Source organism: Ranitomeya variabilis, chromosome 5 (genome assembly GCF_051348905.1).
Source record: "Ranitomeya variabilis isolate aRanVar5 chromosome 5, aRanVar5.hap1, whole genome shotgun sequence".
Classification (NCBI taxonomy): domain Eukaryota; kingdom Metazoa; phylum Chordata; class Amphibia; order Anura; family Dendrobatidae; genus Ranitomeya; species Ranitomeya variabilis.
Window position 1 is genome coordinate 312287489 of NC_135236.1, and position 16939 is coordinate 312304427.

The 16939-nt window shown below is 42.2% G+C and overlaps 1 protein-coding gene across 1 annotated transcript in view; it reads left to right on the forward strand.

Moving 5' to 3' along the window:
• CDC123 (cell division cycle 123) overlaps positions 1-16939 on the forward strand; it is a 108468-nt gene that overhangs the window by 16879 nt on the left and 74650 nt on the right. Inside the window, exons 2-3 of the mRNA XM_077264585.1 lie at positions 4462-4533; positions 9490-9550. Coding sequence (XP_077120700.1) covers positions 4462-4533; positions 9490-9550 — 133 coding nt within the window. The remainder of the gene's footprint in view (positions 1-4461; positions 4534-9489; positions 9551-16939) is intronic.

A 16939-nucleotide genomic window follows, 5' to 3' on the forward strand; every position in this document is an offset into this window, starting at 1 on the left:
TTTTTCAATCATGTTATAGCGTAAGATCGCTGATCTGACACTTTGCAGAGCACTGTGTCAGATCAGCGATCTGACATGCACTGCAGAGAGGCTTCCCAGCGCCTGCTCTGAGCAGGCGCTGGTAAGCCACCTCCCTGCGGGACCCGGATGCAGCCCCGAGGCCATTTTGGATCCGGGGCCTGCAGGGAGGAGATGCTCGGTACAACGCGAGCACATCGCGTTGTACCGAGGGTCTCAGGCAAACCCGCAGGGAGCCCCCTCCCTGCGCGATGCTTCCCTATGCCCCCGGAACACTGCGATCATGTTTGATCGCAGTGTTTCGGGGGTTAATGTGCCAGGAGCGGTCCATAGTGCCGGATGTCAGCTGCGATAGTCAGCTGACACTTGGCCGCACTCCCCCCATGAGCGCGGCCGATCGCTATGACGTACTATCCCGTCGGTGGGCATACAGGCCCACCCCACCTCGACGAGATCGTACGTCACATGTCAGAAAAGGGTTAAGGGTTTTTATTTATTTATTTTTTTTAAGTAATTTTTTTTTGTATATACCAAATTTAAAACCGTTTCCAGGAGGAATGCACCCCAGGGAAGTGACATGCACTTTTTTTTCTCCTGTTGCTTTTCAAAACCTCTTTTCGAAAATAAATACTCAAAAAAACCCTCATATGAACAGCAACATGGATTTCCCATATGAATAGTAAGAGTCTTTCAAGTGATCTTTGGCTACGTTCACATTAGCGGCGCCCGCCGCAGCGGCGGGCGCCGCAGCGGCGCCGCATGCATCATGCGCCCCTATATTTAACATGGGGGCGCATGGACATGCGGTGCACTTGCTTTTTGCGCCGCATGCGTCCCTGCGGCGCCCGCGTCGGGTCGCGGAGGACGCAGCAAGTTGCATTTTTGCTGCGTCCAAAATCAATGAAAAAAAGGACGCATGCGGCGCAAAAAGCTGCGTTGTGCATGTGTTCACATTTGCGCTGTGCGTTGCGGCGGCGACGCTGCGGCGCACACCGCAAATGTGAACGTAGCCTTTGAAATGCTTTTTGCAATGGATATACTCTAAAATACTCGTCAGAATCATTGGCAAATGCACTTAGACAGAGTTCGTCTATAAAGGGAATACAAGTGGGTCATACAGAACATAAGCTGGCCCTATTCGCGGATGACCTTTTGATGTATATTACCTCTCCCAAAGTTAGTCTTCCATCTGTATTGAAAGAATTTGACAAGTTCAGTAGATTGAGCAACTTTAAGGTGAAATCCGAATTGCTCAACATCACTTCATCTGAATATGAAGTAGATCAGCTTAAGTCTGACTTTTCATTCCAATGGAGTCAACACCATATTAAATATTTGGGTATTAGTATCCCTGCAGACACTCAGAAAATATTCGATCTCAATTTCCCTCCTCTTAAACGAACATTTGAAAAGTAGATTGAAACTTGGCAGAGTCTTCCACTCTTGTGGTTTGGAAGGATCAATGCCCTAAAAATTTTATATTTCTTTCAGACTATACCATGGGATATAGGCAAACCTTTTTTTGATAGCCTACGCAAAATAATGAGGAAATTTGTTTGGCACGGCGGTGGCTCTCGCTTAAGTCACACCCAACTGGTCAGACACAAGGACAACGGGGGGACGGGCCTTCCAGACCTACGAGCTTACCATGCGGCGAGTATTGGTAATTGCATATTAGATCTTTTTCATAATAGGACATCCAAACTGTGGGTGGACATTGAACATGAATTGTCCCTGAGTCTCTACCAGGGGGTGTTCTGGCTGCCATACGATATTGATTTGAAGATGTTTGATATATCTCCTACATTATACACTATAGTACTTGCTTGGAGACATTACGCAAAACGTCTCTCATTAGCAATAATAACGGGACCGCTGACTCCTGTAACACATAATCCCCAGCTCTCTACTGTGCTACAAGGATCAACTTCTATTATACCTCCAGTCACTCAGGGAGTAATACCACGAATTCAAGACGTGATTGATTTACCAGAAGGGTATTAGATCCATGGGTGACATTTTTGGAGATAGGAGACAGGCTTCGGGATCTTGGCTACAATATTTTCAACTTCAGAGTTATATTAGGTCCCTGGCCCCGGGGTGGTCACCGCCGCATGTGCCTACTTCTTTTGAGCGCCTATGCTTCCTCTCACAGGGCCCGGCACACGCTGTATCCCTGATCTATGGTCTGATAGTGTCGGAGGGGATGGGAGATGGGCCACTCAAATGTATGGTCCAGTGGCAAAAAGAGTTAAATAAAGAAATTACAGACGAGATGTGGTCAAAATCATTTGCTCTCACACATGGGATGTCGGTTTCTTGCAGGATCCAGGAACTAAACTACAAAATTTTGACGCGTTGGTATAGAACACCTGTTAAAGTACATAAGATGTACCCGATGGTTTCAGATGTATGCTGGAGATGCAATACCACAGTTGGATCAATGCTTCATGTGTGGTGGGACTGCCCGGGGATTAGATCCTTATGGGATGAAATATTGCGGCTATATAATCATATTACCAAAACTCATGTGGAAGCATCTCCAGAAATAGCATTGTTGTCCATTTTCCCAGGCGCTATTTCGAAAATCAACAAAGATCTGTTACCATTTTTTGTAATAGCAATGCGTCAAATTATACCTAGACTCTGGAGATCTATGGTTGTGCCAAAAAAAATAGATTGGGTGGAGGCGATGAATGTTCTGCAGCACATGGAGATTAGGGCATTTGATGACAAGACATGTACTAAGTGGTTTGCAGTATGGTACCCATGGATCCAATTCAAAGAATCACAATACTTTCAGACATGGTTGACGTAAGGTGTTTATTCCTGGGTCCCTAAATAAATAGGGTGGTTGGAATATGTGATCTCCGATATCCACTTTCTTTCTTTCTCTCTTCTCTCTTTCTCTCTCTTATTTATGTTTTTTGCTTCCTGCTTTACTTTTATGTCTTCTGCATTGTATTTCTTAATGATATTAACCTCTTTCCCACTGCATTTAAGAATTATAAATGTGCTACATGCTATAACATAGATACAGTTGGTTTATCTTATTAATGTTTGCAATGGCATTGGAAAAGGGGAAAGGATTTGATTGAATCTGTATTTGTCTATTTCGTTTGATATGCAATGTTTCAGATGTTACTAAAATTATCCAAATTGTTTAATAAAAAGTATTGAATGATAAAATACTCTGCAAAAAACTCTGTGTGAACATCGCCTAATACTGTCTAACGATTAAACAGCCGGATATTTAGTCCAGTTAGATGTTCCAAAAAGTGATCCGATTTTTAGCCTCTGTTGTTTTTATTTTGTGAATATTAAAGGAGCTGTCTAATGTTCAGTCTCCAGCAAGCATCTCCTCTGCCTTCCGGATTCCCACTTGCTGGAGTCGGTTCGTTCCTGAATGATTAACAGTTCGGTCAGCGGCATTTTTGTGTCGCTGACTTGAGGTGTTGCGCTCTTTCTCCAATTTAGCAAGTAATGTGCCCTGCTCTAGAGCAGCACTTACAAGCTGTATTGGTGAGAGCTTCGTAGGGCTGTTCTCCTTGCTAGCAGATTGGCCACCCTGATAGCCTAGGTTACCAGCCACCTCTGCAGTCTATGAGCAGTGAACAATAAAATTGAAAACCCCTTCCTTCTTCAATTTTGCAAGAAGTAAAATGCAAAGTTGCTTATTTTTATATGGGCTTTGCAATTGTATCCATTAAAGGGAATCTGTCACCTCATTTTGCCGCTATAAACTGCGGCCACCGCCATTAGGGGCTTATCTACAGCATTCTGTAATGCTGTAGATAAGCCCCTGATGTAACTTGAAAGATAAGAAAAACACGTTATATTATACTCACCCAGGGGCGGTCCGGTGCGCTCTGGTCCGATGGGCGTCGCAGGTCCAGGTCCGGCGCCTCCCATCTTCATACGATGACGTCCTCTTCCTTGCTTCCATCGCGGCTCTGGCACAGGCGTACTTTGTCTGACCTGTTGAGGGCAGAGCAAAGTACTTAAGTGAGCAGGTGCCGGGAAAGGTCAGAGAGGCCCTGCGCCTGCGCACTGCAGTACTTTACGCTGCCCTCAACAGGGCAAATCCGTATGCCTGCACCGGAGCCGCAACAGAAGCAAGGAGGATGACAACATCGAATGAAGATGGGAGGTGCCGGACCGCGACACCCATCGGATCCAAACCGGGACCGCCCCTGGGTGAGTGTACTATAACCTGTTTTTCTTACCTTTCAGGTTACATCGCGGCTTACCTACAGCATTACAGAATGTTGTAGATAAGCCCCCAATGGCGGTGGCCACAGCTTATATGCGGCAAAATGAGGTGACAGATTCCCTTTAAAGCTCAGTAATAGGACATTTTCCTGTTTTTGTGTGCATTTGCTGTTACAATCTGCTACTTTGAAATCCTGAAATAACCACAGTATCTCTATCTTTCCTTTTTAGTGTTGTTATCCCTTTACCAGAAAATGTAAAGGACTATTTGCTTGATGATGGCACCCTGGTGGTCTCTGGAAGGTAAAGCTTATTATTTCCATATTAATGTAAACTAAAATATAGAATGAGTATATGTGAATGAGTCAATGGAATGCAAATCTGCTAAATTTGCCAATAAAATGTCACAATTTTAGTTAATGCTTTTGGATTTTATTACATAATATTAACAGTGTAGTGTAGGTTGTGTAACAGGAAAAAAAATACAATACAGACCAAATGACTATTGAAGACGCACTCCCATAAATGGCTTTATCCCCTTAGTATATTGCCATCATCATATTACGTGGCACTGTGTATTTAAAATTGCTCATTTTGCCTTTCTACCCAGCTAATTCTTCTTCTCTTTTCTCTGTTCTAGAAAACAGGAAGTCTCTTTTTCTCCACCTTTATCATTCCCATCTTCAACTCCTGACCCAGCTGCTTCCCCCCCCCCCCCAAGGGATATTTGCAGTGACTCATGACTCATACAGGGAAAATTGACCTCCTGTTTCTACATAGAGCTTAGAAGGATTCAACTAGTCAGTCAGTTGTTAATCACGTGATGTCATAGACCTAATAGGAAAGAGAGGATTAGCTGGATAGAAAAGTCTTTAACACAGTTGTAAAAAACGCAGATAAACCGGCACTAGGCACACATGGGACACTCCACACCACTTTTAAAACAGGAATTTGTTGCGGGTTAACTGAAATGTACAGGCAGCAATCCAGCGGCGGTGCTCCACTGAAGAAAATGTATATGAGCAATCCAATAAATAAGAAAAAAATAAGAAAAAAAAAAAAAAAAACATCAGTAACGAACCCTTTTTTAAAATATGCACGTACGTATTTGAGATTTGCGGATGACATCTTCATGGTTTGGGATGGTCCCAGAGATGTCTTTGATGCCTTTGTGACCCACCTCAATAATGTGAATGATGAGAACATGCAATTTACCGCTTGTTTTGGAGGTGATTCTCTGGATTTTCTCGACGTAAAAATCGATATTGTGGATGGTAAGTTGAACACACGGGTGCATAAAAAGTCAACTGCGACTAATAGCCTGCTGCATTTTAATAGCGCACATCCGGCCCATACAAAGAGAAGTATACCGTATAGCCAGATGGTGGTGCGGTATAGAAAACTTAATAATAATGATGCAGTATTCAACGACCAAATATCCGAATTAAAAACTAATTTCCTAAAGAGAAAATATCCTCCTAACATTTTAACAGCAGCGGAAAAAAGAGTGGGGAAACTTAAACAAAATGATCTGTTGAGAAATCGGAAGAGTGCAAATCAGCTCCCTTCTCAAAAAAATGATTATCAAAAATTTGTTTTCACTTTCACACACAGTCCTGTGGGCGGAGAAATTCACTCTGCCATTAATAAAAATTGGCATGTGCTTCAAAGCGACAGAGATTTGGTAGAGATTACCGCAAGCCACCCACGTTTCGCTTATAAACGCACTAAGAACTTGGGCGATCTTTTAGTACAAAATCGCTTACTGCCTGTTAGAAATAATTGGTTGCAGAAATTTACCCCACAGGGAAATCACAAGTGTGGGAATTGCAACTTTTGCCATCTCAGACATTTGGATAATCCTATACGCGTCGGAGCGGTTAATCATTCAGTCCGTCATTTTATTACATGCAAAACGAAATTTGTAGCTTATATTATTTTCTGTCCGTGCCGGTTCTTTTATATCGGCAAAACTATTCGCCCTCTGGTCCATAGATTCAGAGAACATCATAATTCAATATCCACCGGTAAAGGTTGTCCTCGGTTAATTAAACATATGCGAGATCTGCATAACTCAAACCCAAATTTATTGCGATTTGCAGGTCTGGAAGTGGTCAAATATCCACCGCAAGGTGGAGACCATAATAAAATATTACTTCAAAGAGAGGCGAGGTGGATTATGAAGACCAACGCGCAGGGACCCCTTGGTCTCAATGATAAATTGGACATGGCGATATTTCTTTAAAATGCGAATTTGTGTAATTATTTAATATTTTGAGATATATTTGATATTGGAGCCCAGAGCAATACTGTTTAGAGTCGATATTTGCACAGTTTTTCATGTATTGTACTTTCACTTTCACTTACGTAATTAAGTCTAGTTCCCTATAAAGGAAATGACGTTTTTAACTTGTGCACCTGGACCCGTGGAAGCGCACGAGCGCGAAACGGCCGTAGTCCTACCCTCACTCCCCGCACCCTCTTACGTACCAACCGCCTCTCCTTGTAAAGTTCGTCATGTGGTGAAACTTCAATAAAGGACGATTTCTTGCACAGCAATTTCCTGGTGAGCTGGATAGAAAGGCAAAATGAGCAATTATCAGTACACCATGCTATAATATGAGGATTCCAATATATTTAAAGAATAAAAACTTGATGTGCGTCTATAAAAAAATAAAAGGCAATGTTTTATATACGGTACACAGTTGTATGCGGCTCAAAAACAGACCTGCAATTGGAAGCCAACTAAACAGAAATGTGATGACAATGTGTGGGGGTACGAGATTGCAGTATTTTTATTTTGCGGTATACTAGTGTGTCACTGCCTGCTTTGCTCTCTAGCAGCTATTACATTGGATGTAGAGCATTCGTAGTGCACATACTGGCGGTACACTGACCCAGACGACCATACAGTCTGTGAGAAGCCTCGTGTATGGGAACTAATAATTAGAATATTATGGCATTGTACACGTCAGGCTGTATTGCCTGCTAGAAGCCGTATTTCAGGCTCTCTAGAAAACAAAACCAGCACCTACCTTAGAATAATTGTAATGACAATTTCGTGTTTATTACAGTTAAAGGTGATAAACTTTTATTTGCGTAAAGGCTTGTATAGGTAGGAAATGAGGACAGAGGCGTTACTTACCCTTCCCAGGTCTGCGCTGCCTCTCTGCTGCTGCTCCAGTCATTATTTACATGCTGCAGCAGTGGCGTCACGACTATAGCGCACCTCACCGCTGCAGCCACTCACTAAGGCAGCAGCTCTGAAAACAACATATACCACTTGGCTCAGTGATTTGATGCTGCAATACTTTGTGGCGGGAAATGGAAAGTTACCTTCTAACTACAGGTCCTTCTCAAAAAATTAGCATATAGTGTTAAATTTCATTATTTACTATAATGTAATGATTACAATTAAACTTTCATATATTATAGATTCATTATCCACCAACTGAAATTTGTCAGGTCTTTTATTGTTTTAATACTGATGATTTTGGCATACAACTCCTGAAAACCCCAAAAACCTGTCTCAATAAATTAGCATATTTCACCCGTCCAATCAAATAAAAGTATTTTTTAATAACAAACAAAAAAACCATCAAATAATAATGTTCAGTTATGCACTCAATACTTGGTCGGGAATCCTTTGGCAGAAATGACTGCTTCAATGCGGCGTGGCATGGAGGCAATCAGCCTGTGACACTGCTGAGATGTTATGGAGGCCCAGGATGCTTCAATAGCGGCCTTAAGCTCATCCAGAGTGTTGGGTCTTGCGTCTCTCAACTTTCTCTTCACAATATCCCACAGATTCTCTATGGGGTTCAGGTCAGGAGAGTTGGCAGGCCAATTGAGCACAGTAATACCATGGTCAGTAAACCATTTACCAGTGGTTTTGGCACTGTGAGCAGGTGCCAGGTCGTGCTGAAAAATGAAATCTTCATCTCCATAAAGCATTTCAGCCGATGGAAGCATGAAGTGCTCCAAAATCTCCTGATAGCTAGCTGCATTGACCCTGCCCTTGATGAAACACAGTGGACGAACACCAGCAGCTGACATGGCACCCCACACCATCACTGACTGTGGGTACTTGACACTGGACTTCAGGCATTTTGGCATTTCCTTCTCCCCAGTCTTCCTCCAGACTCTGGCACCTTGATTTCCGAATGACATGCAAAATTTGCTTTCATCAGAAAAAAGTACTTGGGACCACTTAGCAACAGTCCAGTGCTGCTTCTCTGTAGCCCAGGTCAGGCGCTTCTGCCGCTGTTTATGGTTCAAAAGTGGCTTTACCTGGGGAATGCGGCACCTGTAGCCCATTTCCTGCACACGCCTGTGCACGGTGGCTCTGGATGTTTCCACACCAGACTCAGTCCACTGCTTCCTCAGGTTCCCCAAGGTCTGGAATCGGTCCTTCTCCACAATCTTCCTCAGGTTCCGGTCACCTCTTCTCGTTGTACAGCGTTTTCTGCCACATTGTTTCCTTCCAACAGACTTACCATTGAGGTGCCTTGATACAGCACTCTGGGAATAGCCTATTTGTTGAGAAATTTCTTTCTGGGTCTTACCCTCTTGCTTGAGGGTGTCAATGATGGCCTTCTTGACATCTGTCAGGTCGCTAGTCTTACCCATGATGGGGGTTTTGAGTAATGAACCAGGCAGGGAGTTTTTAAAAGCCTCAGGTATCTTTTGCATGTGTTTAGAGTTAATTAGTTGATTCAGAAGATTAGGGTAATAGGTCGTTTAGAGAACCTTTTCTTGATATGCTAATTTATTGAGACAGGTTTTTTGGGTTTTCAGGAGTTGTATGCCAAAATCATCAGTATTAAAACAATGAAAGACCTGACAAATTTCAGTTGGTGGATAATGAATCTATAATATATGAAAGTTTAATTGTAATCATTACATTATGGTAAATAATGAAATTTAACACTATATGCTAATTTTTTGAGAAGGACCTGTATACTCCCAGCGGGACCCCCAGAATGATGCGGAGATAAAGCAAGCGCGCCCTACTCCATTCATTCTCTACTAGACTGCCGCAGAAAGCAATCTCTTAAAGTCCTAGATGATTGGTGCAGGGTTCTCCACTCTGATATTGGGAAGACTCCGTTAATAAAACATCTTTTTATAGTTTTGCATGCCCACAGAAAAGGACTGTGTTAACTTTTGCTGTCACTGTCAGCAATATTATGCTGCAGATTTGATAAGTTCTGAGTTATTTATGAAGTTAATATATTTTCTCCCTCTTTTCTCATGCAGGGAAGATTCTGTGGGATGTTCTCAGCCCGATCTCAACAGTAATGAGGAAGAAGAGGTGCAGGTAACTTGTTCATACATAAGTTGATCGCTTGTGTCATTTGGTCCTCCAATGGGTGTGGTCAAACTCATACGTGCCCTCCGGTCCCGGGTCAGAAATCGGCGCATCCCCGCAGCACAGAGTGCGATCTGGGGGGATTTAAAGTCTACAGTCACACAGAGTGACTATCAATTTGGACCGGACAACCCGTTTAAGTGAACCCTTCATTGGTGGTTTGGCTGCAAAAAATAAATAAAAAGCGAAAACCATTATGTAAGCCCCTCCTTGACCACCCACTACTGTATGTGTTAAAAACTATAGTGAGTGCATTGGAAAGATAAATCCATTTTAGGACTTTATTTTGGTGGGACTTTATGCTACCATTATTTGATTAGAAGCTAATAAAAAGTGACCACCAATATAAAAAGTGACTAGGGCCATGCAGTATTTCCCTATTATGGCTCAGCTGTTGAGGTTGATTGTCTAAGCTGAGTGTCAGTGAGCAGCACGGACAGAGCCGTGGATGTAGTGGAGTTGGATAGGTCAGACAACATAATTACCAGCAGAGCTGGAACATCCGTGACCACACATGAAGCGGCACGGGAGAGCAGAGCTGGACTTACTGGACAACATGGAGAACGCAGTATCAGTAGGATATGCAGTCAAGCAACTCAGAACAACAAAGTCACGTAGACGGGCAACTTCAACGTATCAGTGCCGACAGTACCTCTGAACAACAAGGCTGAAAATTCAGACAGGTAGTGTGATGTAGCGGAGCCGAATAAATGGACAGCAAATAGGCCGCTTGTTGCAGAAGATCCAAATATATGAACAGCACACTGGAACATCAGAGCAAATACGGCAGACGGGTGCCTTGGTGTAGCTGAGCCGCGTGTGCAGGCAGAACCTTGGAACAATGGAGCTGATATGTCAAATGTATAGCTTGTGGAAGCAGAGCTGAGCGTTCAGATAGCACATAACGGCAAAGGAGTGTTTTTGTGGAGGCACACCATGTATAGTTGCAGCATAACCTAGCAATATGAAAAATAGAACCCTCCACCTCTGAAAACTTTATTGCTAAAAAAGATTTAGAAACGCTCAGTGGTATGTCCATACATACAGTAATGTCGGGGGGGATATTATGAGAAAAAATTGGTGTAAATACACATACTTACAGAAAATAGTGATGAGCAAGTGTACTCGTTGCTCGGGTGATCTCTGAGTATTTGTTAGTGTTCGGTGATTTAGTTTTCATCACAGCAGCTGAATGATTTACCCGAGCAATGAGTACACTCGCTCATCACTAGTTATAATAATTTCAACACAGCCTTGTGTGGATTGCTTACAGAACGAACCAAGAAACATGAATATATTTTTCATTTTAGTTTTTCCCATTCCTTTGAGTGCGAAGTACTTTTTATACATCTCTGGAACAAAATTAACCCCTTAAGCCCCGAGGGTGGTTTGCACGTTAATGACCGGGCCAATTTTTACAATTCTGACCACTGTCCCTTTATGAGGTTATAACTCTGGAACGCTTCAACGGATCTTGCCGATTCTGACACTGTTTTCTCGTGACATATTGTACTTCATGATAGTGTAAAATTTATTTGATATTACCTGCGTTTATTTGTGAAAAAAACAGAAATTTGGCGAAAATTTAGAAAATTTCGCAATTTTCCAACTTTGAATTTTTATGCAATTAAATCACAGAGATATATCACACAAAATACTTTATAAGTAACATTTCCCACATGTCTACTTTACATCAGCACAATTTTGGAACCAAATTTTTTTTTTGTTAGGGAGTTATAAGGGTTAAAAGTTGACTAGCAATTTCTAATTTTTACAACACCATTTTTTTTTTAGGGACCACATCTCATTTGAAGTCATTTTGAGGGGTCTATATGATAGAAAATAACCAAGTGTGACGCCATTCTAAAAACTGCACCCCTCAAGGTGCTCAAAACCACATTCAAGAAGTTTATTAACCCTTCAGGTGTTTCACAGGAATTTTTGGAATGTTTAAATAAAAATGAACATTTAACTTTTTTTCACAAAAAATTTAATTCAGCTCCAATTTGTTTTATTTTACCAAGGGTAACAGGAGAAAATGGTCCCCAAAAGTTGTTCTACAATTTGTCCTGAGTACGCCGATACCCCATATGTGGGGGTAAACCACTGTTTGGGCGCATGGCAGAGCTTGGAAGCGGAGGAGCGCCATTTGACTTTTCAATGCAAAATTGACTGGAATTCAGATGGGACGCCATGTTGCGTTTGGAGAGTCCCTGATGTGCCTAAACATTGAAACCCCCCACAAGTGACACCATTTTGGAAAGTAGACCCCCTAAGGAACTTATCTAGATGTGTGGTGAGCACTTTGACCCGTTAAGTGATTCACAGAAGTTTATAACGCAGAGCCGTAAAAATACAAAATCATATTTTTTCACAAAAATGATCTTTTCGCCCCCAATTTTTTATTTTCCCAAGGGTAAGAGAAGAAATTGGACCCCAAAAGTTGTTGTCCAATTTGTCCTGAGTATGCTGATACCCCATTTGTGGGAGGGAACCACCGTTTGAGCGCAAGGCAGAGCTCGGAAGGGAAGGAGCGTCATTTGGAATGCAGACTTAGATGGATTGGTTTGCAGGCGTCACATTGCGTTTGCAGAGCCCCTAATGTACCTAAACCGTAGAAACCCCCCACAAGTGACCCCATATTGGAAACTAGACCCCCCCCAAGGAACTTATCTAGATGTGTTGTAAGAACTTTGAACCCCCAAGTGTTTCACTACAGTTTATAACGCAGAGCCGTGAAAATAAAAAAACTTTTTTTTTCCACAAAAATTATTTTTTAGCCCCCAGTTTTGTATTTTCCCAAGGGTAACAGGAGAACTTGGACCCCAAAAGTTGTTGTCCAATGTGTCCTGAGTACTCTGATACCCCATATGTTGGGGTAAACCCCTGTTTGGGCGCACGGGAGAGCTCGGAAGGGAAGGAGCACTGTTTTACTTTTTCAACGCAGAATTGGCTGGAATTGAGATCGGACGCCATGTCGCGTTTGGAGAGCCCCTGATGTGCCTAAACAGTGCAAACCCCCCAATTCTAACTGAAACCCTAACCCAAACACACCCCTAACCTTAATCCCAACGGTAACCCTAACCACACCCCTATCCCTGACACACCCCTAACCCTAATCCCAACCCTATTCCCAACCGTAAATGTAATCCAAACCCTAACTTTAGCCCCAACCCTAACTTTAGCCCCAACCTTAACTGTAGCCTTAACCCTAACCCTAACTCTAGCCCTAACCCTAACCCTAGCCGTAACCCTAACCCTAATGGGAAAATGGAAATAAATACATTTTTTTTAATTTTTTATTTTTTCGCTAACTAAGGGGGTGATGAAGGGGGGTTTGATTTACTTTTATAGCGGGTTTTTTAGCTGATTTTTGTGATTGGCAGCCGTCGCACACTGAAAGACGCTTTTTATTGCAAAAAATATTTTTTGCGTTACCACATTTTGAGAGCTATAATTTTTCCATATTTTGGTCCACAGAGTCATGTGAGGTCTTGTTTTTTTCAGGACGAGTTGACGTCTTTATTGGTAACATTTTCAGGCACGTGACATTTTTTGATCGCTTTTTATTCTGATTTTTGTGAGGCAGAATGACCAAAAACCAGCTATTCATGAATTTCTTTTGGGGGAGGCGTTTATACCGTTCCGCGTTTGGTAAAATGGATAAAGCAGTTTTATTCTTTCGGTCAGTGCGATTACAGCGATACCTCATTTATATCATCTTTTTATGTTTGGCGCTTTTATACGATAAAAACTATTTTATAGAAAAAATAATTATTTTTGCATCGCTTTATTCTGAGGACTATAACTTTATTTTTTCTTTGATGCTGTATGGTGGCTCGTTTTTTGCGGGACAAGATGACGTTTTCAGCGGTACCATGGTTATTTAGATCCGTCTTTTTGATCGCGTGTTATTCCACTTTTTGTTTGGTGGTATGATAATAAAGCGTTGTTTTTTGCCTCAGGTTTTTTTTTTTTTTTTTTTTTACGGTGTTCACTGAAGGGGTTAACTAGTGGGACAGTTTTATAGGTCGGGTCATTACGGACGCGGCGACACTAAATATGTGTACTTTTATTGTTTGTTTTTTTTATTTAGATAAAGAAATGTATTTATAGGAACAGTATTTTTTTTTTTGGGGGGGGGGAGGAATTTTTTATGGGGAATTTTTTTCTTTTTTTTTACACTACATAACATTGCCCGGGGGGGGGGGGGCATCATGTTATAGTGTAAGATCGCTGATCTGACAGTTTGCACAGCACTCTGTCAGATCGGCGATCTGACGTGCACAGCTCCTCCAGTCTTCCCGGCGCCTGCTCTGAGCAGGCGCTGTGAAGCCACCTCCCTGCAGGGCCCGGATGCCACAGCCATTTTGGATCCGGACCTGCTGCAGGGAGGAGGTAAGAGAGCCTCGGAGCAACGCGATCACATCGCGTTGCTCCGGGGGTCTCAGGGAAGCACGCAGGGAGCCCCCTCCCTGCGCGATGCTTCCCTATACCGCCGGAACACTGCGATCATGTTTGATCGCAGTGTGCCGGGGGTTAATGTGCCGGGGGCGGTCCTTGACCGCTCCTGGCACATAGTGCCGGATGTCAGCTGCGATAGCTGACACCCAGCCACGATCGGCCGTGCTTCCCCCGTGAGCACAGCCAATCGCATATGACGTACTATCCCGTCACTGGGAATTAAGTCCCAGGTCACCTTGACGGGATAGTACGTCATATGGGATTAAGGGGTTAAGAGACCACCACATCAAAACCCTGTCATGGGCAGCCCAATCTCCAGACCTGAACCCCATTGAAAACCTCTGGAATGTAATCAAGAGGATGATGGATAGTCACAAGCCATCAAACAAAGAACTGCTTAAATTTTTGTGCCAGAAGCAGTGTGAAAGACTGGTGGAAAGCATGCCAAGACGCATGAAAGCTGTGATTAAAGATCATGGTTATTCCACAAAATATTGATTTCTGAATTCTTCCTGAGTTTAAACATTAGTATTGTTGTTTCTAAATGATTATGAACTTCTCTGCATTATTTGAGGTCTGAAAGCACTGTTTTTTTTGTGTGGTTTTTTTTTAATTTTGAGCATTTTTCTTTGTCTGGAAAAAATACAAAATGTATTGCTTGGAAGTTTGGAGACATGTTGTCAGAAGTTTATACACTAAAAGAACAATTTACATTTTACTCAAAAATATACCTATAAAGAGAAAAATCAGACAAACTGAAACTTTTGCAGTGGTCTCTTAATTGTTGCCAGAGCTGTATGTATAATTGCAGAATGGAATCCTACTTGTACACCAACACAGTATAGGAGTACCATATATCCATATAGCCAGATAATGACAAAAAAAAACACAAGATCAATTTTAATATAATTGGGATAGGGATAGTCACCATTGAGCAAAGCACCATTGTTGTGCATTTGTAGGGTGCCAACCTCTACAGCTACGTAGGGAATCCTACCGGATATATTTGGCGCTTTAGATAGGGCCCTGTTCAATTATGTTTGTATTGATTTTGTTATTCTTTGGTTGGTCATATCTTTTTTACTCTAAGGCCTATGTAGATGTATTTACTCCAATTTTTGCTTCTAATACATCCCCTATGCATTATATGTAATGTTATGTGAGGATAACATTAAGCATTTTAAAATATTTTGAATAAAGTTGTTTTTAGGAATATTTTTTTCTATTCAACATGAAGTTTGGCCTCCTATTTTAATTTTTTAGTCCTTTATTCATTAGTAGAACTGGGTTACGCAAGTGGTAAACTCTTGGAACGCACATAGTAGCAGTGTGCACATGCCACCTGAATACTCAGACAGTGAGTAGTCGCCTGAGTGGGCTTTAGGAGGCTTAGGAAGGTATCAGGGGTGCTCATGTGGTTATTATAGTAACCTGACATTGAGGAGAGCAGAGAGAGTGAGGTGTGACAGAGAGGAGGCGCAAATATCTGACAGGTGAGTAATGTTCCTTGCACAGCGAGTGACCAGTGTGCTCTGTAGGGGAAGAGCATGAATAGGATGCATCTCTAAATCCTTCTGCATGCCGCTTCTCCAGAAGTGCGGCCTTCCAGGACCTTAAAGTCACGGCTTAGTATTTTAAAATCTTTGTAGAATGGGAATAAAGTTTGAGTTGTAATTGACTGTTCTACTGAAACATATCAGTGAGAAGTGAGCTTGATAACACCTAAACTTTACTAACCCTTCTGAGCTACATGAATCTCACCTGCCACAGAGGTGACACCTGCACATCATACATGTGGACAAGACCAGACTGTTGCAATCCATTCTAACAGACACCTGAGTGTAGATACATACATACATACAGAAAAGACCAAAAGTTTGGACACACCTTCTCATTTAAAGATTTTTCTGTATTTTAATGACTATGAAAATTGTACATTCACACTGAAGGCATCCAAACTATGAATTAACACATGTGGAATTATATACTTAATTTCAGTTGCTTCACACTTTTTTGTTATGTCCTATATTCTAGGTTCTTCAAAGTAGCCACCTTTTGCTTTAATGACTGCTGCACACTCTTGGCATTCTCTTGATGAGCTTCAAGAGGTAGTCACCGGGAATGGTTTTCACTTCTCAGGTGTGCCTTGTCAGGTTTAATAAGTGGGATTTCTTGCCTTATAAATGGTCTTGGGACCATCAGTTGCGTTGTGCAGAAGTCTGGTGGATACACAGCTGATAGTCCTACTGAATAGACTGTTAGCTGCTTTTTTCTTGCAATAATACAAATTCTAAGTAAAGAAAAACGAGTGGCCATCAATATCTTAAGAAATGAAGGTCAGTGAGTCTGAAAAATTGGGAAACCTTTGAAAGTGTCTCCAAGTGCAGTGGCAAAAACTATCAAACGCTACTAAGAAATTGGCTCACATGAGGACTGCCCCAGGAAAGGAAGACCAATAGTCACCTCTGCTTCTGAGGATAAGTTTATCTGAGTCACCAGCCTCAGAAATCGCAGGTTAGCAGCAGCTCAGATTAGAGACCAGGTCAATGCCACACAGAGTTCTAGCAGCAGACACATCTCTACAACAACTGTTAAGAGGAGACTTTGTGCAGCAGGCCTTCATGGTAAAATAGCTGCTAGGAAACCACTGCTAAGGACAGGCAACAAGCAGAAGAAACTTGTTTGGGCTAAAGAACACAAGGAATGGACATTAGAGCAGTGGAAATCTGTGTTTTGGTCTGATGAGTCCAAATTTGAGATCTTTGGTTCCAACCACCGTGTCTTTGTGCGATGCAGAAAAGGTGATCAGATGGACTCTACATGCCTGGTTCCCACCGTGAAGCATGGAGGAGGAGGTGTGATGGTGTGGGGGTG